Consider the following 26989-nt stretch of genomic DNA (forward strand, 5'->3'; position numbering starts at 1 on the left):
ATTACTATCTTTTATTTTATATATTTAAGGTAACAAAATATTTTTTTAATTTAAATATTTAATTATTTGAACTGATTAATTTTGAAAATATCAATTTGATTTTATAAAATTTTTTCATCAACTATTAGGATAAATCTGAATAATATAAATAGATGGATAATCCATGATTCAAACACCATGAATATGTAAGATGTCCTACATAAATTTTGAATTGTATGAAAATCCGTCCTACTTGTTATCATCACTCTCTGTCTAGGGCCTTTTCATTTTTCTTTGGTCCTTCAAAATGAGGAATCCAAGCTCAATTAGGAAGAACTCTGAGTGGAGTGGAAGCTGGCAGATGGAGGCTGGGAGACAATTCACCATATAAAAATGATTTGTCCCTTTGTGTCCTTTAGTTGTTTTTTTTTAAGTTGATATTATACAAATTTTGTATCCATCAAGAGAATAAATAAAAAATACTCATGATAAATAATCCATCAATCTAATATTCTTAAATTAATCTTTCATTAAAAAAATTTATTTTTTAAACATTTTCAGAGGACATCATGTCGCCCTATGAAATTTAGGAATACTCGGAAATCTGAATTAAAAAAAATGCCGTCAACTAAAAAATTGTATATCTATTTTCTTTTTTAAAAACCATTTTCTTTGGCTTTTTCGTCCACTTGTCTATCCCCTTTTGCGCCTTGTAGGGCTTAGTCTGTCGCGTCTATGCACTGATTCGAAAACACGGGGCCGGACCCTTCGCTCGCTCAATGGCAACAGCGGAGGAGACGAACGAAGCGAAAGGGCAAAGCGAGGAGCGAGCGGAGGATCGAGAGACGTCCAGATGCAACAGTGTCCAAAAGGAGGAGAGAATGGCGCCTTGGGAGCAGCACGCGGCGGTGATCAGTCTCCCTCGCTACGACTACGCTGCCCCCTCCTCTCTTCTCCACCGCTCCCGATCTGGATTCCTAATAACCTGCCCCATCAGTGAGCCCCGTTGCTATATCTCGATATACGATAGCTGTAAAATTAGAAACCCTGGAATATGATTGCTAATTTGTTACTCTGCTCTATCGAACTTGGAATTTATTGCTATAAGTTGAAGAAGAACTATTTATCTCTCTAAGTTTTTTTTTCTTGATCTTAATAACTTGTATATTTTCAAAAAATATATTCATAAGCGAGAAGTTACAAGGAAGCACGAAAAAGGTTAAGAAGAACAACACTCAATAGATCTGTATTTTATTTTATTTATTTTTTAATGAAGAACGGGAATGGATACTGACCTTTTCACTCATACAAAATGGAATTGGATGCTGTAATAGGTTGGCTCTTTTATATGTAATACTATCAAAGTTAGCATTTTTCTTAAGAAGGCATAAGTGTATACTCCACTGGTGCCTGGACATATTGTGTTATCATTATCTTGAGCAGTTGAGTAGCTATTCTAGGTATTTAGAATGACATATCAAAGTTAGTCTTTAGATCCGGAGTGTTATGTCACGTGCCATTATATATTATTAGGAACAAGTGAGCTCGTAATCTGGAAAATATAATTAACCGTGCCAATTAATGGGATGATATGCCCAGGCCAAATCTGTAATACTCAGCCCAATCCAGAGGAGGCTCACCTTCACCACAGAACACATTCAGTCATCTTTAGAGGGGTTTCAATCAGCGTATGCCTTGTGATATGGGTCAGCAAATAAGTTACTTTTACACAAATGTGTTGACTTTCCAGAATGCAGTAGTGAGATTGAGGAACGACATCCTAAGTAATAGGCCATCCAATATACCATCAAGTGCCGAACTGCAATCTTCAGTTTTGACAATATATTATAATATCATGTTGTTTGTTACAGAAAATAATATTTCTTGTCTTGATTGAAGAACAAAGAAAATGATTGTATCAACTGTATCAAAAGTCTCCACAGTTTGTAATGAACAATCTTCTGAATCATGTTGGAGCATACTCCAAAGTTTCTTTAGCATTTCTAAATGTTTCAAACTAGGTTTGTGAAAACAGATAAAATAAAGGTAATCCAAGGCTGTACTAAGCACTTTCAGTTGTAAAATGCAAAGTTGATTCAGCGAGGAGTGTAGGTTCAATTAGAATTACACACCTTTTCTTCATAAGCTATGGTCTTGAGCAATTCAAGTGTCTTTCCATAATTGATGCTATTGAAATTTAAACAAAATGTCAAGGTGAAATTCATTATATAATATTTTTTTATAATTTATCAGAGCTGCTAATATTGCCAATAAAAATTTCTAAAAACTTGATGGTCCTCACAGATGATGAGATTACATATGACATTATATGACAATTCAGTCTAGGTGTTACTCAATCAATTCAGATGCAATGTATCCTTGTTTTTTTTTATTTGGCATGAATTTACATGAAGGAGTTTCTATTAATTAGAAAAGACGTTTCATTAGCTGAGTTGCTTTCATCCTTTTATTATAATCTAGGCATGAGTTTTGGAACTTATATGTGGCATATGGTTATCTAGCTAATATTACATCTGCTTTATTTCTCTCTTCATGCATTTTTAAATTTTATAAGAATTTGGCTCATTTTGTACAATTCTCTGCAGAACGGGAGAAAAGTGCCACCAAAGAAGCAATGTCTCTTCTTGGAGAGGTCACCCTTCTTTTCTTTCCACTTTTCCTTTCTCCTCATTGTGCTTTGAATAGCTTGAGAATGTTTATATGATGTTTGGAAGGTCAAATGTGACTATTGGTCAATACTGTGGATTTAAATTTTGTGTCGTGGCGGTTGTTACGGGCGGAATTTACCATTTTGCTCGTCAACTAGCAACGACACCATACCGGCACCGCGATCGTGAGGCTATTGCGGGGTCGTGATGCGTCGCGATTGCGAGGCCATGGCCGAGGGTGCTGCTGCGACCTTATAGTAGCCCTTCGTGGTGGTGTGGAGTGTGTCGTGACTCTGTGGTGGTCCTCCACGGGGTCACAAAGGGTGTCGTAGTTTTTTTAAAGCTTAATTTTTTTTTATTTCCTAAATACATATTTTTATTATAAATAAACTGTTAATTATAAAATTTATATTATTAATAATAGTTATAAAATATTAAGAAATATTTTAAATTTTAAATTGAATAGCTTGAGAATGTTTATATGATGTTTGGAAGGTCAAATGTGGCTATTGGTCAATACTGTGGATTTAAATTTTGTGCCGTGGCGGTTGTTATGGGTGGAATTTACCATTCTACTCGTCAACTAGCAACGATACCATACCGGCACCTCGATCGTGAGGCCATTGCGGGGTCGTGATGCGTCGTGACTGTGAGGCCATAGCTGAGGGTGCCGCGATCCTGTAGTAGCCCTTCGTGGTGGTGTGGAGTGTGTCGTGACCCTATGGCGGTCCTCCATGGGGTCACGAAGGGTGCCGTAATTTTTTTAAAGCTTAATTTTTTTTATTTTCTAAATACATATTTTTATTATAAATAAACTGTTAATTATAAAATTTATATTATTAATAATAGTTATAAAATATTAAGAAATATTTAAAATTTTAAAATACTTTTTAAAAATTTTAAAATATTTTATAAAATAATTTTATATTTTCAATATATGTTGAAAATTGAATGCGAATTTAAAATAATTTTTTTTCAAAATATAATTCTTAAACATTTATAAGAATTTTAAAAAAATTAAAGTTTTAAATACATTTAAAAAATAATTTAAGATGGGACTTTATAATGATGGTGTAACTTATTCTCATTGATCCATGAACCTTAATTGCACTTTGTTTTTCTCTTCCCTCAACTAACCATCTTGCTAACTCTTGATGATCAATCACCAATTTTAATGGGACTGCATGATCTCTCTTTGGTCGTGTCATTTATTTGATCTTCGTGATGCATTTATTTCATCTTCATTTACATCACCCTAAAGCAACCATTGAATGATCCCTAGCATCTCGACCCATCATCCGATGTCGCTGCCCTATTGTTGCTTCTAGTGTTCCTCTTTGTTTTTGACACTTGGCTCATTTTGGAGAAGCTTAGCTTTGTTAAGTTGCTATGCTCATACTATATGCCTCCTACTTGACTATTCCCCTATTGAGATCATCGCCACTAACACCCAATCCCACCTCCATGAGTCAATCTTTGTTGATATGACAGAGTTTATGCATTCCACAGGATGAAAGAGATCAAGAAAGAGCATGGCCAATTAGAACTTTTCTTTATTGGTATTTGTTATGTTCTTATGGCCATCTGACTATGTAGTCTGCTCGCACTTCCAGTATAAGTGCCTTCAAGGGATACTTATCAATGAAACCTCACTTGACTGTACAACAAGGATATCTCACAGTTGTTTCCTTAATCCTTGCTCTCCTAGTATCCTTAATGAGCGCTCCAAGGCACACTTGATTGTGTTTACATCCTGATCATGCTGATCATGTAAAGCTACGAGTGGCTGCATTTTATTTTTCATTGTCATCTCAAGGAACAAGAGCGTTGGTTCCACCACTCTCGAGTCAAAGAAGATATTATAATGCTCCTTTTGTCATCCTAATCTCTAGTTGCCCACTTAGGTAGCTAGCTGTTGCCAGTCTCTCGTCCAAGGTAACACCCATTTATATGCCGTTAGCTTCTCTCCCCTCCCTGTTAGCTACAACTCTTCCTTTAGTGATGTCAACACATACTAAGATTACGTTTTCAACTATCACAAAGCATTTTTTGTGCTTGATTCTCATAGAGTTGATGAGGGGTTTCATTGTTGGAGGTGCCTAATTTCCTATTGGGGGATGCCTCACCAGACTCAGCCTAGCCTTAGGTTCTATTTTCTACAAGGAAGGAAATAGCTAAGAAAAAAAATTAGAAAAAAATCAAAGGAAAAGAGAAATATTTTTAAATGAGTTAGTTCCTTGGAGTTGCTTGGAGAGAAGGAAAGTGAAAGGAAAATTTAAAATTTAAAAATTTTATTTGTTAAAAATATTAATCAAATATTTGAAAAGAAAAAAATAAATATGATTTTTTCTTAAGTTTTGTGTTGAGCTCTATATTATGGAAAAATGAGTAATATAGATGAAAACTAGGAAAATATTTTTCAATTTTTTCCTTCCCTCCATTTTGCCAAAGGAAATAGAGGAAAATTGTTGTTGGAAAAATCTTTAGGCCACTTAATTTTATTGTTGCTTTTCTTCCTCCCGTAGGAAATATGTCCTTAGTTTAGGGCTATTAGGCATGGTTCAGTTGAGGCGCTCAATGGAAGAAAAAAAATACAAGGGCACATTTTAAAAATATCAAAAAATATTGTTGCAGATTTAAAAAATAAAAGGAGTGAGACAATTTTAAAAACTTCAGCAGAAAAATAATTGGAGTTATTAAAAATTGAATTAGGTGTAAGATTAGAGGGATTTAGATTCCATAAAAAAAAGGAGAAATGATATTCTATAGAAAAGGAAACGAAGGGACAATGCTGAACAAGGAGATAGTTGCTAGAAAAATAATAGGGAAATGATTGATATAGAGCATTTACTCATCTCAAATCTTTGAATCCTATCTTTGCCTTAAGATTAATCAATTATGGATTAATTTATGCAATATTCAAGCTTAGTCCTCCTCCTTTTTGTGTCCTATTGTTTTTATTTGTCATTTCCAAAATTTCTCTTGGAATTTGTTAGATTTCAGTTAGTCTTTCCTAAAGTTGTAGTAGGCGGTGACGGTGGCAGTGGGCGGTCATTGATCGCCTAGCGCCTTGGCTTGCTTAGGCCGTTGAATTATTTTTACTATTTTATATACATAATATTATAAATAGTCATTTTTCTTATATTTACTTTTAATAAAATATATTAATTAAATATAAAAAATTTAATCTAAATATTTAAAAATAAAAAATAATATGTGTATATATATATATATATATATTAAATTAATGAGATAATTTTATTAGGCTTTAATTAAGTCTATTTAAATTATCCCAATCATAACTAGAAGTTGATTAAAATTATTAACTTAAAATTTAATTATAGTTTAGGCGATGCTTGATTAAAATTATTAACCAATCATAGCTCGGGCGGGCTTGTCGCAAGGCTCGGGCGTTGCTTCCGGGCCCGTCGTCAGGCTTGGGCGTTGCTTCTGGGTTCGTCGCTCGGCTCTTGCGACGCTTTCGGGCCGTCGCAGGCTCGGGCGATGCTTCCGGGCCCGTTGTTAGGCTCGGACGACGTGTCCGGGCTTGCGTGACACATCCAAATTGTCGTTGGGCCCGAGCAATGCGTCGTGGTGGGAAAATGACAGTAGCGTTAGTGGAGGTTCGAGGCGCGGCGGTGGTGGAAGGAGGTGAGTTACCTCCTCAAGCAAAGGCGGTGCAATTGATGCTCGCCTATCGCCTAGGCGGCTACCTCGGCCGCCATTTAGAACACTAGTCTTTCCTGATAACTTCTTTACTTGGTGTAAGTAACTAACAACCCAAGCTTCTCCTAACATTTTTCTCCTCTCAAAGAATCATGATGACACTTTTTGTTAATAACAATTCTCTGTTAATTGATTGTGACTTTGAAAATAGACCGTTTTGTGTCCTCTTCAGCTATTCTCTTTCTCTCAAGTAGATTTCAAGTTTTATGCTGTCTCCCTCTAACATCCTCATCTCTCAGATTAATACCAGATTTTATTTAGTCACTCTCCCACTATTAACTCCTATTCCAAGAGTAGATGTTGAAATATCATCTATCGTTCTCATTCTACAACTCTATGTCTCTTTCATCTATTGTTTTCATTCTACAACTCTCATAGATTGTTTTATTCTCGCAACTTCAAAATCTTGTAGTATCTTTAGTAAAAGGGGATTCATGGAAAATCATATAAGTCTTGAAGATCATCAGGCATTTTATATCTTGATGATGTCTTGAATATTGTCACCAAGTGAAGTCCAACCTTCAATTCATAGCCTCACTTCTTCATGTTTCTCAGTTATTGCACTAATATCTTCAACTGTGCCAAGGTTTTGATTTTTATGAGAACTTTTTCTAAATAACATCTACGCTCCAATTTAAAGGGAGTCTTAGAATTATCAATAAATAGCATTAGAGTTATAATTACATGTTGAATAAGTTTAGTCTCACATTGAGGATTTAGTTACATGTGTTAGGTGTTATTGTTGATTACTATATATGTACATTAAGCAATCTCTTTATTGAACAACTAATACAATATCTTATTTCCTTTAAATGAAGGAATATTCTAATTTGCTGGTAAAAGCCTGTGATAAGTGTAAAACTCAGCAATTGCTAATTGCCATTTCTCAGCATTTCATACATAGAAATTAACATTGTGCTGGGGGTATAATTATCATTTAAGTTAGCATTTGAGAAGCTTGCTTTGCTTGTCAGTTTAAACAGGTTTGAGTTTTGAATTTTAACTATATTTTCCTTTGCATGATTACTTTTCATATTTTACAGTTTGCTAGCAGTAAGGGGACATGCAGCACTGAAACTTGTGCAAAAAAGAGGAAACTATCAGCAGAAGTAGATCCTGAAACTCCTGAAACAACAGCTAGAAATTCACTGGACAATATATTGAAACCTTTTGGTATGGAGATTCAATGATATATTAATATTTTGCTAATTATGTTTATCTAAATGTAAATGATGCAATGCTGAAACAATTAAAAATGCATCTTTTTCCACCGCTCGTAAAATTCTTACATAGCATTTGGTGTTTCAAAGCAGATGACATTCTCGCTCAAAGTCTCAATCTTTCACTGGTGAAGCTAACTCGCAGTGGGTTGCTTCTATTAACTTTTCCTAACAATACTTCTCGTCATGTGATTGACATTGTATCAGACATATTTTGTGCTTTGGCATCTCGAAAGCTAAAGTCTCCTCTGTAAGTACAAATACATGTTTCCTTAGAGTTGTACGAAAAGTTACTTTCTGGTTGTGCTTCTCTTCTTGGTGTGATGTATCTTGTTTGCTTCCTCTCTTAGTTTATAATATTTAATTTTCAGTGTTTTTTGTTTCTTTATACCAATACTTAAGGTTCAATATTTTGCTTGAATATTTTGGTTTAAATTTTAGGTTGACATGCTTAGAATGCTACCAGTTCATTACATTATTTTATTAAATTAATAATCACGAAATTTTAGTTCTTCTCTTTTTGGGTACTTGGACTCTTCATCTACCATGTCATACCTATGTTGGTTACCAACACTGTTAAGTGGCATACACTTGATACCTCTATGAACATATATAAAAACATTTAGAAACAATCATGTTGCAGGATCCACATTAGTATTGCATACTCAACAGTCCCAGTAACATAACATATCTACTCTTGACCACAAAATGTTAAGATCATTTATAACTAGGTTCCTAATTAATCCTTCTATTTTCCATTTCAGAAAATATACTTCAAAAATAGTTGAATGAATAAATTAAAACCTATGAGATAGAGATACTAAATAATGAAATTTTAAATTTTTATGCTTAATGGATCTTGCATAGATGCAGCATCTGCAAAAAAATTGGGAAAGTTTTTTTTTTTAAATAACCTTTTCTTGTAGTCTTTTAGTCTTCATAGGATTTGGAAGAACCAACAACTTTCGGAGAAGGCTTTTTGAAATTTTGAGCTACTTTTTTACTCTTCTCAATCATCATGGTCATTCTCTTGGCTATGACTCGAGCACATGAGCATGAGAGTTGTAGAGATGAGGATGTTAAAGTGAACTTGTGGACAAGATAAAAATATCAGAGAGAAAGTCGTGGTTGCACCTATTAAAGGAAAACTTCATGAGACACGTTTAAGATGATACAAACATGTAAACGACCAATAAATGTTCTAGTTAGGCGATGTGAAACTATGACAAATATTCACATTAAACGAGAAAGAGAAAGACAAAAAAAACTTGGTTAGTCGTAATAAAACTAGATAAAATTTATTTAAATATAAATGATGATATAATAGGGGATAGAGCTCAATGTCATAGAAGGATCCATATAGCCGAGTCCACCTAGTGGGATAAGGCTTGATTGTTGTTGTTTCACCTTTGTTGTATGAGGATAACAGGGGCCTTTATATTTTACCATAACAAAATCACACTATTGAACACCCCATTGATATAAAAATTTATCCACTTTGCTTAGATATTTTTTTACTAGTCAAACTTGTCCTTGGGAATTGTACGCCGTTGTTGTTTCACCTTTGTTGTTGTTGTTTGATCTGCCTAGGCACTGTCGGTACCTTATTGGTAGGCCCCCGAGTTGCCTCTTCACTTAGTGCACTCAGAATAGATCTTCAAGTAAGATGTTTGTGGAACATCTCTATAGCTTGCCCTACCCACCTATCTTGGTTCCTTGGAAAAAAAGCTTCAAACAACACCATAGGCCGAAGCATATATCCGTTGTTTGGGATTTTCCCCTATGAGCCTGACACACACAAAATTTGTAAGAAAACATTTTGATTTTGCATTTATTAATTTTTAAGTATAATTTTGACTAGTTTCTAGTAGTTAACTTAAGCCCGGTTGGTAGTAGTCAACTCATCTAAGTTTATAAATTTCTCTATTAGCCCATAACTCACCATGTGGGAATTAATTAGGGTATCACAAGTGCCCCCACTTTAAGCTTAATGCCTAAGTAAAAAATCCATACTTTAAGTCAACCATAATCATTCTTGAACTATTGGTTCTGGGACTCAACCACTTCAACATCCCCATCTTGAGCTGTAAAGGTCTCTTGTGAAGGTTTATACTTGTTCTTTGTATTTATGAAGTCATTGACCTTGATAAAGCCTTCTCTGGGCAATACACACATAAGATTGTCTTAGCCTATTCATTTAGCAGGATGGGTGAAATGGAGGGGAGCGTCGAGTGTTTTATGTGACCGTAAAGTACCTCTTAAACTTAAAGGTAAGTTCTATAAAACCGCAGTTAGACCTGCTATGTTATATGGAGCTGAATGTTGGGCTATGACTCGAGCACACGAGCAGAAGATGAGAGTTGCAGAGATGAGGATGTTAAGGTGGATGTGTGGGCATACGAAGATGGACAAAATAAGAAATGAGAGCATTAGAGAGAAAGTCGGAGTTGCATCTATTGAGGAAAAACTCCGAGAAACACGTTTAAGATGGTACGGACATGTACTTGTAGAATGTTTATCAATTCAGAACTATCAGATAAGTTATTCAGAAAATTGCCACCATTGATTTCCAATGATATTGAAGCAGCTTATAAATTGAGACATGTAGGAAACCAAATAAGTGTTATGCCACGTATTCATTTTATTTATCAATATTTGGCTGAATTATGCAAAAAGGTAGCAATACAACGCAGTGTAAAGGATTTGGCATTCTGCAACAAAATACCAATCCCAGGTTATTATGAAGGCAAACAAAAGAAATTTGGTCTCAGAAAATCAAAAACTTATAAAGGAAAACCCCATGACACACATGTCCGGGTTTTTAAGAAGAAGAAGGCTGAGCAACAGCATAAGTGCAAATGTTTCATTTGTGGAGAACCTGGTCACTTTGCTCGAGATTGCAAAAGAAAGACTGGCAACATTGCAAGGGCAGCCATCATGGATCAATTAGATTTACCATCTGATTATGATATTCTTTCAGTTGATCTAAATGAACCTGACTCTGATGCAATTTGCAGTTTATCTGAGGGAGAAGGAGGACCTATAAATTATGCAAGATATGCCTTGGAAGATTTACAATGGGAAACAACATTCATGATGGGAGATGAGCAATGCGGATGGCGATCCCAAGTCTTTGTAGGAGAGACTATGAAGAACTGCTCACATAATTGGGAAGAAAATTCCATTATACCAGAAGCTAAGTATCTTTATTGCACATTTTGCAAAATGATTACAACAGATGCTATGAGGTTACATTGTTTAATTTGTAAAATGACAACTTGCCCATCATGTGCTAAGTATTATCTGCATAAAACAATCCATATGAAGGAAAAATCATTTATACCTCCTTATCGGAAACAGGATGAAATAATTCAAGAGTTACTTGACTATACACAGCATTTACAAGCAGCTCTAGACAAACAAAAGGGTAAGTCCATCTTATTAGATGATGCAGATAATTCGGAGAATGATAGTTTTCCTTTTTTCGCGGGTGGAAGATAGAATACAGTTACTTTTGAATTTTTAAAAGTTAAGCGGTTAACACCAACAGCAAGAATCCCTGAAAGGAGATCAGAAGGAGCGGCAGGGTATGATTTATTTCTTGATCAAAATATCACAATACCTGCGCATGACAGAATGATTGTTTCAACTGGCATAAGTATGGAATTTCCTGATAATTGTTATGCAAGATTAACGTCTAGATCTGGCGCAGCGGCAAAACGAAGAATTGATATTGGAGCTGGAGTCATTGATGCTGATTATAGAGGTGAGATTAAACTGTTAGTACTTAACAATTCTAACGAATTAATCTCACTTCAGGCTGGAGAAAGCATTGGCCAATTCATACTGGAGAAAATTATGACCCCTCCAATAGAAGCCGTAGATTCATTATCCCACACTGAAAGAGTAGCAGGAGCCTTTGGTTCAACAGAAGAGGAATTAGCATTCTCGGCACCAACAAAATCCCTTCTAAACAGATTATACAACATGGAAATTACTTTTCACATTCCAGGAATTCTTGATACTAAGGTACAAGCTATACTTGATACTGGTGCCACTAAATGTTGTATTTGCCAGGATGCGTTACCAAAAGAAGCTTTTGAAGAGATAAACTACAAGGTGGTATTTTCCGGAATAAATTCTCAACAGGAAACAAAGAAGAAGGTAAAGGAAGGTATGATGACAATCTCAAATCATAAATTCAGAATTCCGTTTACCTATCAGTTACAGATGAACCTCAAAGATGGTATACAAATGTTGCTGGGATGTAATTTCATCAGAACTGTTGCTGGAGGATTGCGTATAGAAGGCTCAGAAATTACTTTCTATAGAAGTATTACTACTATCAATACAACACCAGAGGTAAATATTTCAGCTTATGCAATTCCTGAATTAGAAATGGAAGCAGAAGAGTTTATTACCCTGCATAATGAACTTGAGGTTGGAAGAAAGGAATTTCTGGGGGCAGTAACAAATTTTCATTTACAATTTGCACCAACTATTCAGCGACTAAAAACTATGGGATATATTGGTGAAAATTCAACTTTGTTTTGGTGGAAAAATAGGATAGTCTGTAAATTGGACATCATAAATCCTGATTTAACTATACAGGATAAGCCCCTGAAACATATAACACCAGCAATGGAAGCAACCTTTAAAGTTCATATAGACTCCCTTTTAGCTTTAAAGGTTATTAGGCCCAGTACTTCTAGACATCGGACTATGGCCTTTGTTGTTCAATCTGGAACAACTGTAGATCCAATAACGGGGCAGGAAACAAAAGGAAAAGAAAGATTGGTCTTTAACTATAAAACTCTGAATGACAACACCTATAAGGACCAATACTCTTTGCCTGGGATTAATTTAATATTGAAGAAAATCGGAAATAGCAGAATCTTTTCTAAATTTGATCTGAAGTCAAGATTCCATTAAGTAATGATGAATCCAGAATCTATTTCATGGACTGCATTTCTGGTACCTCAAGGCCTTTATGAATGGCTTGTGATGCCTTTTGGGCTCAAGAATGCACCTGTCATTTTTCAAAGAAAAATGGATAACTGCTTTCGAAACTGTGAGGAATTCCTAGCTATTTATATTGATGATATATTGGTATTCTCAGATTCAGAAAATGATCATGTGATACATCTTACAAAGATGCTTGAAATCTGTGAAAAAGAAGGTTTAGTTTTATCTCCCTCAAAAATGAAGATTGCCCAACCTGAGATAGAATTTTTAGGGGCTACAGTTGGTAATAGGAAGATAAAACTGCAGCAGCATATTGTTAAAAAAATTCTTGATTTTGATGAGCAAAAATTGCAGACACTTAAAGGGCTCAGGTCTTGGCTTGGTATTATTAATTATGCAAGACCATATATTAAAAACTTGAGTACTTTACTTGGTCCTTTATACTCAAAGACGACCCCAACAGGTGATAGAAAATTCAAAAATTCAGATTGGGAAATTGTCAAAAAAATTCGTCAAGTCATCTAGGAACTTCCAGATTTAGAATTACCCCCCAATAATGCATACATAGTTATTGAAACAGATGAGTGTATGGAAGGGTGGGGAGGTATTTGTAAATGGAAAACAGGGAAATATGATGCAAAGAACTCAGAACGCATTTATGCATATGCTAGTGGAAAATTTCCTACAATTAAGTCTGCTATTGATGCTGAAATTCATGCGTGTATGGAATCCTTATCTGCTTTAAAAATACATTATCTTGACAAGGAAGAAATCACACTCAGAACAGATTGTCATGCCATCATTAAATTCTTCAATAAAACAGTTCAGAACAAACCATCAAGGGTAAGGTGGATTTCCTTCATTGACTACATAACTGGTACGGGAGTCAATATTAAATTTGAACATATTGAGGGCTCTAACAATTAACTTGCTGATGCTTTGTCAAGATTAGTGCATTATGTTGTTTTAAATCCTAATGATGATCAGAATGAAGTATTCCATATACTAGAAGCAGCACTTGAAGAAATAAAAGATGCGCCAACAATGATACAAGACAAAATGGCAAGCATGATAGACTCAATTATTGCAGCACCAGCAGAGAAGGTGGCATACACAATGGACTCAATTATTGCAGCACCAGCAGAGACGATGGTGTGCACAAGGGACTCAATTATTGCAGTACCAGAAGGGAAGGTGGCGTGCACGATGAACTCAATTATTACAGCATCAACAGAAAAAGAAATAGTGAAGGAATCTACTTTTGAAAAAAGTAGTGATATTGCGGAACAGGTGGATGAAAATTAGGAACTGAGCCCCGGGGAGCCGTTCCTTTTAAACATCCTTTTGTAAATATGTGTGGTGTGTTTTCATTACTTGCATGCTAAGTATTGTAAAGGATTGTGTGGTGTGTTTACAATCCTTTACAATCGTCTAACTGGATGTTTAAAAGGATGCAACCCTAAACCCTAAACCCTAAACCCTTTACAACCCTAAACCCTAAACACACCATACAATCCTTTACAATACTTAGCATGCAAGTAATGAAAACACACCACACATATTTACAAAAGGATGTTTAAAAGGAACGGCTCCCCGGGGCTCAGTTCCTAATTTTCATCCACCTGTTCCGCAATATCACTACTTTTTTCAAAAGTAGATTCCTTCACTATTTCTTTTTCTGTTGATGCTGTAATAATTGAGTTCATCGTGCACGCCACCTTCCCTTCTGGTACTGCAATAATTGAGTCCCTTGTGCACACCATCGTCTCTGCTGGTGCTGCAATAATTGAGTCCATTGTGTATGCCACCTTCTCTGCTGGTGCTGCAATAATTGAGTCTATCATGCTTGCCATTTTGTCTTGTATCATTGTTGGCGCATCTTTTATTTCTTCAAGTGCTGCTTCTAGTATATGGAATACTTCATTCTAATCATCATTAGGATTTAAAACAACATAATGCACTAATCTTGACAAAGCATCAGCAAGTTAATTGTTAGAGCCCTCAATATGTTCAAATTTAATATTGACTCCCGTACCAGTTATGTAGTCAATGAAGGAAATCCACCTTACCCTTGATGGTTTGTTCTGAACTGTTTTATTGAAGAATTTAATGATGGCATGACAATCTGTTCTGAGTGTGATTTCTTCCTTGTCAAGATAATGTATTTTTAAAGCAGATAAGGATTCCATACACGCATGAATTTCAGCATCAATAGCAGACTTAATTGTAGGAAATTTTCCACTAGCATATGCATAAATGCGTTCTGAGTTCTTTGCATCATATTTCCCTGTTTTCCATTTACAAATACCTCCCCACCCTTCCATACACCCATCTGTTTCAATAACTATGTATGCATTATTGGGGGGTAATTCTAAATCTGGAAGTTCCTAGATGACTTGACAAATTTTTTTGACAATTTCCCAATCTGAATTTTTGAATTTTCTATCACCTGTTGGGGTCGTCTTTGAGTATAAAGGACCAAGTAAAGTACTCAAGTTTTTAATATATGGTCTTGCATAATTAATAATACCAAGCCAAGACCTGAGCCCTTTAAGTGTGCAATTTTTGCTCATCAAAATCAAGAATTTTTTTAACAATATGCTGCTGCAGTTTTATCTTCCTATTACCAACTGAAGCCCCTAAAAATTCTATCTCAGGTTGGGCAATCTTCATTTTTGAGGGAGATAAAACTAAACCTTCTTTTTCACAGATTTCAAGCATCTTTGTAAGATGTATCACATGATCATTTTCTGAATCTGAGAATACCAATATATCATCAATATAAATAGCTAGGAATTCCTCACAGTTTCGAAAGCAGTTATCCATTTTTCTTTGAAAAATTGCAGGTGCATTCTTGAGCCCAAAAGGCATCACAAGCCATTCATAAAGGCCTTGAGGTACCAGAAATGCAGTCCATGAAATAGATTCTGGATCCATCATTACTTGATGGAATCCTGACTTCAGATCAAATTTAGAAAAGATTCTGCTATTTCCGATTTTCTTCAATATTAAATTAATCTCAGGCAAAGAGTATTGGTCCTTATAGGTGTTGTCATTCAGAGTTTTATAGTTAAAGACCAATCTTTCTTTTCCTTTTGTTTCCTGCCCCGTTATTGGATTTACAGTTGTTCCAGATTGAACAACAAAGGCCATAGTCCGATGTCTAGAAGTACTGGGCCTAATAACCTTTAAAGCTAAAAGGGAGTCTATATGAACTTTAAAGGTTGCTTCCATTGCTGGTGTTATATGTTTCAGGGGTTTATCCTGTATAGTTAAATCAGGATTTATGATGTCCAATTTACAGACTATCCTATTTTTCGACCAAAACAAAGTTGGATTTTCACCAATATATCCCATAGTTTTTAGTTGCTGAATAGTTGGTGCAAATTGTAAATGAAAATTTGTTACTGCCCCCAGAAATTCCTTTCTTCCAACCTCAAGTTCATTATGCAGGGTAATAAACTCTTCTGCTTCCATTTCTAATTCAGGAATTGCATAAGCTGAAATATTTACCTCTGGTGTTGTATTGATAGTAGTAATACTTCTATAGAAAGTAATTTCTGAGCCTTCTATACGCAATCCTCCAGCAACAGTTCTGATGAAATTACATCCCAGCAACATTTGTATACCATCTTTGAGGTTCATCTGTAATTGATAGGTAAACGGAATTATGAATTTATGATTTATGATGTCCAATTTACAGACTATCCTATTTTTCGACCAAAACAAAGTTGGATTTTCACCAATATATCCCATAGTTTTTAGTTGCTGAATAGTTGGTGCAAATTGTAAATGAAAATTTGTTACTGCCCCCAGAAATTCCTTTCTTCCAACCTTAAGTTCATTATGCAGGGTAATAAACTCTTCTGCTTCCATTTCTAATTCAGGAATTGCATAAGCTGAAATATTTACCTCTGGTGTTGTATTGATAGTAGTAATACTTCTATAGAAAGTAATTTCTGAGCCTTCTATACGCAATCCTCCAGCAACAGTTCTGATGAAATTACATCCCAGCAACATTTGTATACCATCTTTGAGGTTCATCTGTAATTGATAGGTAAACGGAATTCTGAATTTATGATTTGAGATTGTCATCATACCTTCCTTTACCTTTTTCTTTGTTTCCTGTTGAGAATTTATTCCGGAAAATATCACCTTGTAGTTTATCTCTTCAAAAGCTTCTTTTGGTAACGCATCCTGGCAAATACAACATTTAGTGGCACCAGTATCAAGTATAGCTTGTACCTTAGTATCAGGAATTCCTGGAATGTGAAAAGTAATTTCCATGTTGTATAATCTGTTTAGAAGGGATTTTGTTGGTGCCGAGAATGCTAATTCCTCTTCTGTTGAACCAAAGGCTCCTGCTACTCTTTCAGTGTGGGATAATGAATCTACGGCTTCTATTGGAGGGGTCATAATTTTCTCCAGTATGAATTGGGCAATGCTTTCTCCTGCCTGAAGTGAGATTAATTCGTTAGAATTGTTAAGTACTAACAGTTTAATCTCACCTCTATAATCAGCATCAATGACTCCAGCTCCAATATCAATTCTTCGTTTTGCCGCTGCGCCAGATCTAGACGTTAATCTTGCATAACAATTATCAGGAAATTCCATACTTATGCCAGTTGAAACAATCATTCTGTCATGCGCAGGTATTGTGATATTTTGATCAAGAAATAAATCATACCCTGCCGCTCCTTCTGATCTCCTTTCAGGGATTCTTGCTGTTGGTGTTAACCGCTTAACTTTTAAAAATTCAAAAGTAACTGTATTCTATCTTCCACCCGCGAAAAAAGGAAAACTATCATTCTCCGAATTATCTGCATCATCTAATAAGATGGACTTACCCTTTTGTTTGTCTAGAGCTGCTTGTAAATGCTGTGTATAGTCAAGTAACTCTTGAATTATTTCATCCTGTTTCCGATAAGGAGGTATAAATGATTTTTCCTTCATATGGATTGTTTTATGCAGATAATACTTAGCACATGATGGGCAAGTTGTCATTTTACAAATTAAACAATGTAACCTCATAGCATCTGTTGTAATCATTTTGCAAAATGTGCAATAAAGATACTTAGCTTCTGGTATAATGGAATTTTCTTCCCAATTATGTGAGCAGTTCTTCATAGTCTCTCCTACAAAGACTTGGGATCGCCATCCGCATTGCTCATCTCCCATCATGAATGCTGTTTCCCATTGTAAATCTTCCAAGGCATATCTTGCATAATTTATAGGTCCTCCTTCTCCCTCAGATAAACTGCAAATTGCATCAGAGTCAGGTTCATTTAGATCAACTGAAAGAATATCATAATCAGATGGTAAATCTAATTGATCCATGATGGCTGCCCTTGCAATGTTGCCAGTCTTTCTTTTGCAATCTCGAGCAAAGTGACCAGGTTCTCCACAAATGAAACATTTGCACTTATGCTGTTGCTCAGCCTTCTTCTTCTTAAAAACCCGGACATGTGTGTCATGGGGTTTTCCTTTATAAGTTTTTGATTTTCTGAGACCAAATTTCTTTTGTTTGCCTTCATAATAACCTGGGATTGGTATTTTGTTCCAGAATGCCAAATCCTTTACACTGCGTTGTATTGCTGCCTTTTTGCATAATTCAGCCAAATATTGATAAATAAAATGAATACGTGGCATAACACCTATTTGGTTTCCTACATGTCTTAATTTATAAGCTGCTTCAAGACGACCAATAAATGCTCCAGTTAGGCGATGTGAAACTATGATAAACATGCATATCAAACGAGGAAGAGGAAGATCAAAAAAGACTTAGTTAGCAACAATAAAACAAGATAAAATATATTTAAATATAGATGATGATATAATAGGAGATAGAGCTCAATGGCGTAAAACGATTCATACAGCCGACCCCACCTAGTGGGAAAAGGCTTGGTTGTTGTTGTTGTTTGTTGTTGTTCACTTGTCCATTTGCTCCTTTAAATAGGATTTCCATGATTATCTATTGGAGGTTTATAACCTTCTTAACAATCCCTCATACTTTAAAATTGGCTACAAGGTAGAAATATATTTGACTTATTGAATAGGTAAAATTGAGTTCATCAAAGATTCAAGATGTGGTGGAGTCCTCTTCCAAGTAGTCGACCATTGCTCTTGCAATGTTAAGCCTTTAATATAAAGTGTGTTTTACGATGATTCTTTTTATTCAATACAAACTCAAATAAAATGTTAGTAGCAATCAAAAGTGTTAAGTTACAATGGAAATAAATACAAAATAAAACACACCGCTAACAAATGTTATTTTATATGGTTTAAAGCATAGTTTAAAATCTCAAGCCGTTTTGTCCGATATTGTTTCACCCGCGGACATGTCGCGCAGGTCCAACGATGCTTTCGGACACGTCGCATGGGCCCATGGTGTCATGGGCGGCGCAGAGGTATAAAGTTTAACATAGGTTTAATTAAATAACTTAGGTTAATTTTAATCTAACTCATAGCTATATTGGGATAATTTAAACATATCTTCAATCTTGAACTCCTCAATCCATTCTGCCTATCCTTGATCTAGGTGCCTCCTTAATCTGGGTTACTTCCCCTTTAGTAATTCGTAAGGCTATAAATGAATTAAACGTTCGTGAGAAAACTTAATGTTCGACTTGATAAGAACTTGTTTATGTTTACTCAATATACACAAAGTCAATTAAATGAACAAATTTGAGCAACCAATCAAACTAAACGAACAAGCTTGAATACATGTGTTCAACCAGTTAATGTTCATGAAGAGAGATTGTGCGTTGTTCTTGAATAATATGAACAATGCCTATGACAAAAAACTTGTGAATCATGTTCATCAACAAATCTCTTATCAAACTTGTAAATAAATTAAAAAAACTCTCAAAACAAACAAACAAACTTGAAATGTCAAGTTCACTAACCAATCAAACAAACTTAAAAATATAAAAGTTTCAAAAATTAAAGAAGCTCAAATTAAGAGTTCGATAACATCTAAACGAAACAAGCTTGGAAAAAATAAACCAAACTAAGCTTGAAAACCATTTCAACGGCTTGGTTTATTTTAGGCTTGGCTTGACTTGATTATCTTATCAAACAAGCTTGAAAACACAAAGCTTGGCTTGGTTTGTTTATAGCCCTAGTCATTCAAGTGTCGCTTTGATCTGGACTACTTGTCCTTGGGTCTTTTAAGCTCCCCTCTATTTGAGTTACTTGCTCATGAAGTCATGAGTCATCCAAGCGCCTCCTTGATTTGAGCTACTTTCCCTAGGATTCAATCTACTTGATCTAGGATATTTGCCTTCAATCTCCAAGTTCAATTGACGCAACAAAACTTGCACACTTGAAGCATCAATATAAAATACACATTTAAGTCCTGTTGCCAAACCGTTAGAATAAAGAGAACTAATCCAACCAACACAATTATAAAGAAGCAACCTTTTTTCTCAACAAAAATTTCCAATGACATTTTCCTCTTTTGTTGTCATTAATGGTTTTTTTATTCATGTTTGATGCAGTTTTGTTGTGCTTTGTTTGTCTAGTTCTACTGTTCTATTTAGAAAAAGAAACTACAGAAGTCATTTCCATCTTATTGGTGAATATTTATGCGAGCATGAAAGTCAATGAGCAGTACTAAATCAATATGAGAATTATATGCGCATTATTGTTTTGTTATGATTTATGTTACTTTGTTCCTATTTTTCTTTTTCTTTCAGTTTATATGCTTTATTATAAATTCAAATATTATTCCTGTGGAGCCTTAGCTAGATCTTCCCTTTCAGATTGATCTTTTAAGTTTAATGACTGATCTGAGAGTTCTCCGATGCCTGTTGCTTTGATTACTTTTGTTTTTGTTGGGGTTAGTTGAATTGGCTACAAGTTTCTTCTTAATGATCAGAAAGACGTAGCACCAAGGGATGTGCAAATAACTGAACCAAACTGTGGTGTACCTTGGTTTGACTCAAAATTTCAAGTTTTCCCTGGATTTTTTGATTCTAAGAAGCCCAAATCTTAAACCAAACCAATATCAAGAATTTAATGTAATGTAATAAGTCAAAGCCCTTAATTCTGGAATTGATTTCTCCTTCATGCTTAAAATCTAAACCCTTCTTCAAAAGTCTCGATCCACCTTATGCATGTGTCTGAAATGTAAACTTGAGTAATTTAATCGTTTTAAAGCTTTCTCAATAGTTTCTGAGTTGGATCTTCAGTAATTTGAAAATTTCATGTTGGGTCAGATTTTAATCAAGACCCATGTTGACCCTCGCCCATCCCTATATACATGATGTTGCTGAAAATGCATACATGCAAGTGAGGTTGCTGATATCGTTGAATAAGGCATTTTAGAACCTTTGCACCCCTTATTTTTATCCATGCAGTTTTCCTTTAATATTACCACATGAGTTTTTCATATGATATCTCATCAGAAGATATATTTGGTTGTGTACTAATATCTCTGTGGACAGCTGGTGCCATCGCATTTTCCCTATTCAAGAAACTTGCATTCTAGCAAAGAAGGATCTGCAATTAGTTGTTTCAAAACTAATAGAAGACTTCTTGGGTAAGGATCAAGAAAAGCTTGAGAAACATATTAAGGTAGGCTCCTTATGGTTTAAACATTTTCTTAATTAACTTGTGTGTTTTCTTTTGTTGGAAAATTAAGAGATCCTGATTTCATAAAATCAGGAAATAATAGTTGGAAATCAGGAAATAATCTTTGAGATCCCGATTGCATAAAATTAGGAGATAATCTTTGATTTTAGTAATTTCTATTTCTTAAGTTTCCTTTCTTTTATTTGTTACTATTTTTGTATTTTGTATATTCTATTTATTGATGCAATTTCTAGTTGAGTAATAAGAAAAACAATTACTTTTCTTCCTGATTTATCTTCATGCTATTAGAGTACTAGGTTTGATCTAAGGATTTTTCATGGAAAATCAAAATCCATGGAAGACCGCCTTAATTGACACCACGAGTGGAGGTTCGATGGTGTTTGGAGAAATTGCTATCAACTTGAATTTAAATGGGTAGATGACAGGATCCTCTAATTCACTCCAAGTTAATATTGAACATTTTAATGGGAAAAACTACACAGAATGGTCACAAACTGTGTTGATTTTGGAAGGGAAAGGTAAACTTAGATATTTTATAGGAGAAGTGACAAAACTGGTGGAGATTTAAGAGTTAAAGCTTGGAAATATGAAAATTCATCTGGTTTTGTCACTTCTCATGTAACATATCTAAGTTTTTACCTTTCCCATCCAAAATCAGGCGCATAATTTGTGGCCATTCTATGTTGTTCTTCCCATTAAAACACTGAATATTAACTTGGAGTTAGTATCAAGAGGAAGTAGTTCTTCTAATAGTTTTTTGAAAAGGTGACAAATATTGTACCAAACACCCTATATCAAAGTTTGTGTCATATTCAAATTTGTCTTTATCTCTTGTTACTATTTGTTCTTAATTATCCCGTGTAGACATTCCTAAAAATGTACAAGAGGCCCTACGAGTTCTTAAGTGGAAGGAAGCTATGCTTGAGGCGATGAGAGCTCTTGAGAAGAATAATACTTGGAAGATTGTTACATTACTATCAAGGGAAAAACACCGTGGGATGTAAGTGAGTTTTCATGGTGAAGCATAACTTAGACATATCAGTGGAGAGATATAAGGCTAGATTGGCGGCCAAAGAGTTCACTCAAATCTATGGTTTTGATTACTCTAAGACATTTGTTCCTGTTACAAAACTAAATACAGTGAGAGTATTTTTATTTATTGTTGCTAATCTAGACTGACCTTTGTACTAATTAGACGTTAAAAATGCCTTCCTCAATGGTGATTTAGAAGAGGCGTATATGGATAGTCCACCGAGCTTTGAGGAGAGATTCAGCTCAAAGGTGCGTAAATTAAGAAAGTCTTTGTACAGTCTCAAGTAGTCTCTGAGAGCTTGGTTTGAGAAATTTACTCAATTAGGAAGCAAGAATGCACTCAAGGACAAACAGATCCTACATTGTTCTTAAAATTATCCATCGAAAGAAAGATTGTTGCACTGATAGTGTATGTCGATGATATTATTCTTATGGGTAATAATGTGATTGAAATGGAAAGACTGAAGAAAAGCTAGCAGTTGAATTTGAGATCAAGGATATGGGAGCATTAAGATATTTTCTTGGTATGGAAGTCACTCGCTAATTAGAGCATCTGTCACTCGTTTAGATCAAATTAATAATTTCTAATCAATCGAAACCCCTTAACCTACACTAAGGTAGTATAGTAGAGGACCGGGTCGTCTCTCACGTGGAACTAATGGCAGGACATTTGCCCAAATTGAACCAAGGGTTTGCTTTGGGGTTGTTCTCTAAACCTAATGCACTAAATGAAATCCTAACTAACCAACAACGATGAACCCATAACGCAATGCCACTCTACATTTCAGATAACATCATCAATAGAAATAACATGCGAGAAATTAAACTAAAACCCTATCTAACTATGGAACGCAAACTTGCACCGCATTGTCACCCTACGACACAAGACTCATAATAGGCATCACATGAACTAAACAACTTAACAACAATAAAATAAATCTAATTATACATAAACGATCACCTTGCACCACATTGTCATCCTATGATACAAAATTAACACTCATGCATAAATGAAACTAAATAGAATACCAAAACTAACAAATCTAGCATGCATCATAATAACCATAAAATCAAACATGAAAATAAGCTAACAACTAAACATGAACAATTAAATAGTAAAGTAAACTACACTATCCAAACCACTCTTCCACGATCAACTCCAATCGACTACCCCCTCTATCAAAGGGAGCCCTGATTTGGAACCACCAAAATCCGGTGAACAGCAATACAAATGCCGGAAGCGCTTGCATTAACAATGACAATGGACGAATCTTCCACCGAAGCTGGACCACTCTGATAGAAGTTGATTGGAAGAAATGGGGATCTTGTCGGTCTTTGTCAATCTGAGCTTCTATCCACGCGAACCACAGCGAGATTGCTTGGCCAGATCGGATGAAATCAGAGAGGCGTCAACACTGTTAAAACTCGCAGCAGGGGTCGGATGAGCTGTAGAAACTTCTTCGGAGATGCCTTGCCTTTGCAACCACTCCAGCAGGGACTCTTTGAAGCTTGCTGATGGATGGGAAGGGGCTGGAACGTCGCTGCCGGAGTAGATGTACTGAATCTTACTGTCGCTGCCGCTTCTTCCCTTGCCGTCTAAAACACAGAGTGCAGGAGTGGATAGACGGATGCCGGTGGGTGGAGGACACACCGGAAAACCACTCCAGTGAGGTGAAGTCGATTGAAGCTTGTTGCCACCGCTACACCGTAAAGACCTAGCTTGTGTAACCACTCCGACCAACCTCTAGGGTTCGAGGGAAGAAGGGAAACGCTAGAGAACCGCGCCGATGAGTTGAGCTTGGCCGAGGGTATCGTTGTCGTCGCTTGCAGCCGTCGACACTTGCTGCCTGTCCGTCACTGCTTGGAGAAAATCGTGAGAAGAAGGATTTGGGGGCGTTGGGGGAGATGAGGAAAACGCGAATAGTGAAGAGGAAAAGAAACCCGAGCCAACCTGTTCACTATTCCTCCGCGTGAATAAAAGGAAATGAAGGGTTTTCCTCCTTTGATTTGAGCCATCTGTGCTTGTGAGGGAGATAAATGAAGATTTGGCCATTTGATCTAGTAGATAAAGAGATGAGTGGTTCAAGGTTTAAAATTTCAACCCGTGTCGATGTTTCGATCCTGGACCAAAATGATACGATTTCAATATCGTATCGTGCTGTGCCGATATAATTTCAGTATTTTTTAAATATAAAATATATTAATTAAAAAATAAAATATTTAACATAAATAGAAAAGATACGAAAATAGATAAATTAATAAATACAAATTTTATTGTAATTTTAAAATTAAAATAAATGAAATATAAAATCAATTTCATAATTTTATTAGGGTTTAATAAAGCTCTTTAGATTATCTTCATCATAGCTAGGAGTTGATTAAAATAATTAACCTAAGTTTAATTAAAAAAATTCGAAATCCGACATCACTTGCGTGACTTAGGCATTGTTGCGGGGTTGCGCGACCCCTCAGCCATGGCCACGGGGATTGTGTGACTCCTTCGGCACGACCATGGTGATCGTGCGACTCCTTTACAACGGCTGCAGGGTTGCGCGATGCCTCCACGGCGGCAGCGGAAGGGTTATGCGACCCCTCCGCTGCTGTTGTGAGGTCAAGCGACCCCTCCATTGCGTCCACGGGGTCACACAACATGTCGTAACCATTGCAGGTCTGGTCTCGGGGTTGTGCCGGTGTGGGTCGTCGAGTAGAACGAGATGTTTCATCCGTTTCGACTGTCTCGGCATGACGCTTTAAACCATGGAGTGGTCTGGATCAAGTTGCCTTCTTGCTTGGATCCAATGATCTATGTTAGTTCAAATCTGGATTAGTGGCAAGATGTTAGATCTAAATGAATGTTCAAGATCTCTCTAGGTCTAGATCAACGGTTTATATTGATTCTGCTTGATCTCTTCTATTTGACCTTCAAATCAAACCAAATTCGATCCAACTCGATCCTAATCCATGACTCTTTGGATTTCCTATAAAACCACATTAAAACATGAGATTTAATTCCACAATTGTAGGAAATTTATAATTAAATCCAAAATGAATTTCTACTTGTAAAACATGATATAAACACCAAATTTAGCACGTGAGAAGGTAAAAATGCCAAGAATGTGAGCCACAATAATAGATAAAAATGCTAGTTATCACTTGCTCTAAAAAGATATTATTGTCTCTCAACGAAAGTATATCCTTGATCTCTTGGAGGAGACAGGAATGAGTGCTTGCAGACCTGCAGAGACCCCCATGAATCCTAACATAAAACTAAGCGAAAAAGGAAGTGTTCTTGTTGATACCGACATATACCAAAGGTTAGTTGGGAAACTAATTTACCTATCTCATACTCGGCCAGACAAAGTAGGAAACAAAGTGCTAGAGCCAGAAATAATGCAGAAACTGAGTTTAGAGCAATGACTCAGAGAATTTGTGAGGTATTGTGGATATACAAAATACTTGAGGAGCTCAAAAAGACCGTAGAACTTCCATTGAAGTTATACTGTGATAACAAGGCTGCAATAAGCATTGCTCCTAATCCTGTCCAACATGATAGAATGAAACATATTGAGATTGATCGGCATTTTATAAAGGAGAAACTTGAAATTGGAACCATTTGTACCTTCTAACCAACAAATAGTTGATATCATGATGAAGGGACTTGCAAGAGCTAACTTTGAACAGTTAATAAGCCAGTTGGGCATGATTAATATATATGCATCAAGCTTGAGGGGAATTTCATAAAATCAAGAAATAATCTTTGGAAATCAGGAAATATTCTTTGAGATTCTGATTGCATAAAATCAAGAAATAATCTTTGATTTTAGTAATTTCTATTTCCGGGGTTTCCTTTCTTTTATTTGTTACTATTTTGGTATTTTGTATCTTTTATTTATTGATGTAATTTCTAGTTGAAATAAGAAAAACAATTACTTTTCTTCCGATTTCTCTTCATCTTTGTATCTTCTATCAATCCCTTATGTGCTTTTTGTTAGTAGAGAGTTCAGAGTTTTGTTCATAAATATCAGTTCTGTATTCTATAATATTATGATCATTGTGCACTTGAAGGCCATGTTTCCTACGATTAGGGAAATAGCTCGACAAAGAAACCATCTAGGCAAAATAATTAATGGGGAAAGGATAAGGGAACATTTCTTAATTTAAGTGTCCTCTGCGGGACTAAAATAAGTAGGAAAAACTTTCTCATTGTTCCCTTAGACAGAAAGAAAGAGATAGTCAAAAAATAATTTCCAAAAAATTGATTTGATTAAAATATAAAATAGCATTAATAATAAATAGATTTGCCAAAAAAATTATTTTTTTGGCTAAAATTATCCACATTTAATGTGTGTTTGCGTGTGAATAATATTCTGCCAGAGTTGAGAGGAAGCAGCTTTGACTAAAGTTGGGGAAATATTTCCTCAGCCAATGTTTTTCTCATATTGTTTTCTACCAAGGAAATGGGAGGAAAGGGTGGAACCCATCCATCTTTCCTTAACTCCATTTCCTTCCGAAGCAGATGTTGTTTTCCATAGCAACCATATGCAAAAGTTCTGGGTGATTCAATTTATGGATTCACACACTTAATCTCAGTTCTATTTTTTTTTTCCTTTTGTAAATTGGACATATCAACTATTTTTTTGCTCCTAGTGATGAAATGATTGTCCAACTAACTTACAATGCTCCTAAGGATCTAAATACATTTTACATATTGACAGCCAGGAAGTAGCCATCAGGTACTGAGTGACTCAATTAGCCCCACTCAAATTTTCTATTTTTAATCATTAAATATTTATATTATTTTGT

At 35.5% G+C, this 26989-nt stretch overlaps 1 protein-coding gene across 1 annotated transcript in view; it reads left to right on the plus strand.

Annotated features, from left to right (window-relative positions):
* The first annotated feature begins 680 nt into the window (after window positions 1-680).
* The window catches only part of LOC122038475, a 29984-nt gene continuing 3675 nt past the window's right edge, over window positions 681-26989 (plus strand). Inside the window, exons 1-5 of the mRNA XM_042598246.1 lie at window positions 681-975; window positions 2586-2632; window positions 7418-7547; window positions 7688-7844; window positions 21007-21136. Coding sequence (XP_042454180.1) covers window positions 759-975; window positions 2586-2632; window positions 7418-7547; window positions 7688-7844; window positions 21007-21136 — 681 coding nt within the window. The 5' untranslated portion in view covers window positions 681-758. The remainder of the gene's footprint in view (window positions 976-2585; window positions 2633-7417; window positions 7548-7687; window positions 7845-21006; window positions 21137-26989) is intronic.

Source organism: Zingiber officinale, chromosome 1A (genome assembly GCF_018446385.1).
Source record: "Zingiber officinale cultivar Zhangliang chromosome 1A, Zo_v1.1, whole genome shotgun sequence".
Lineage (NCBI taxonomy): Eukaryota > Viridiplantae > Streptophyta > Magnoliopsida > Zingiberales > Zingiberaceae > Zingiber > Zingiber officinale.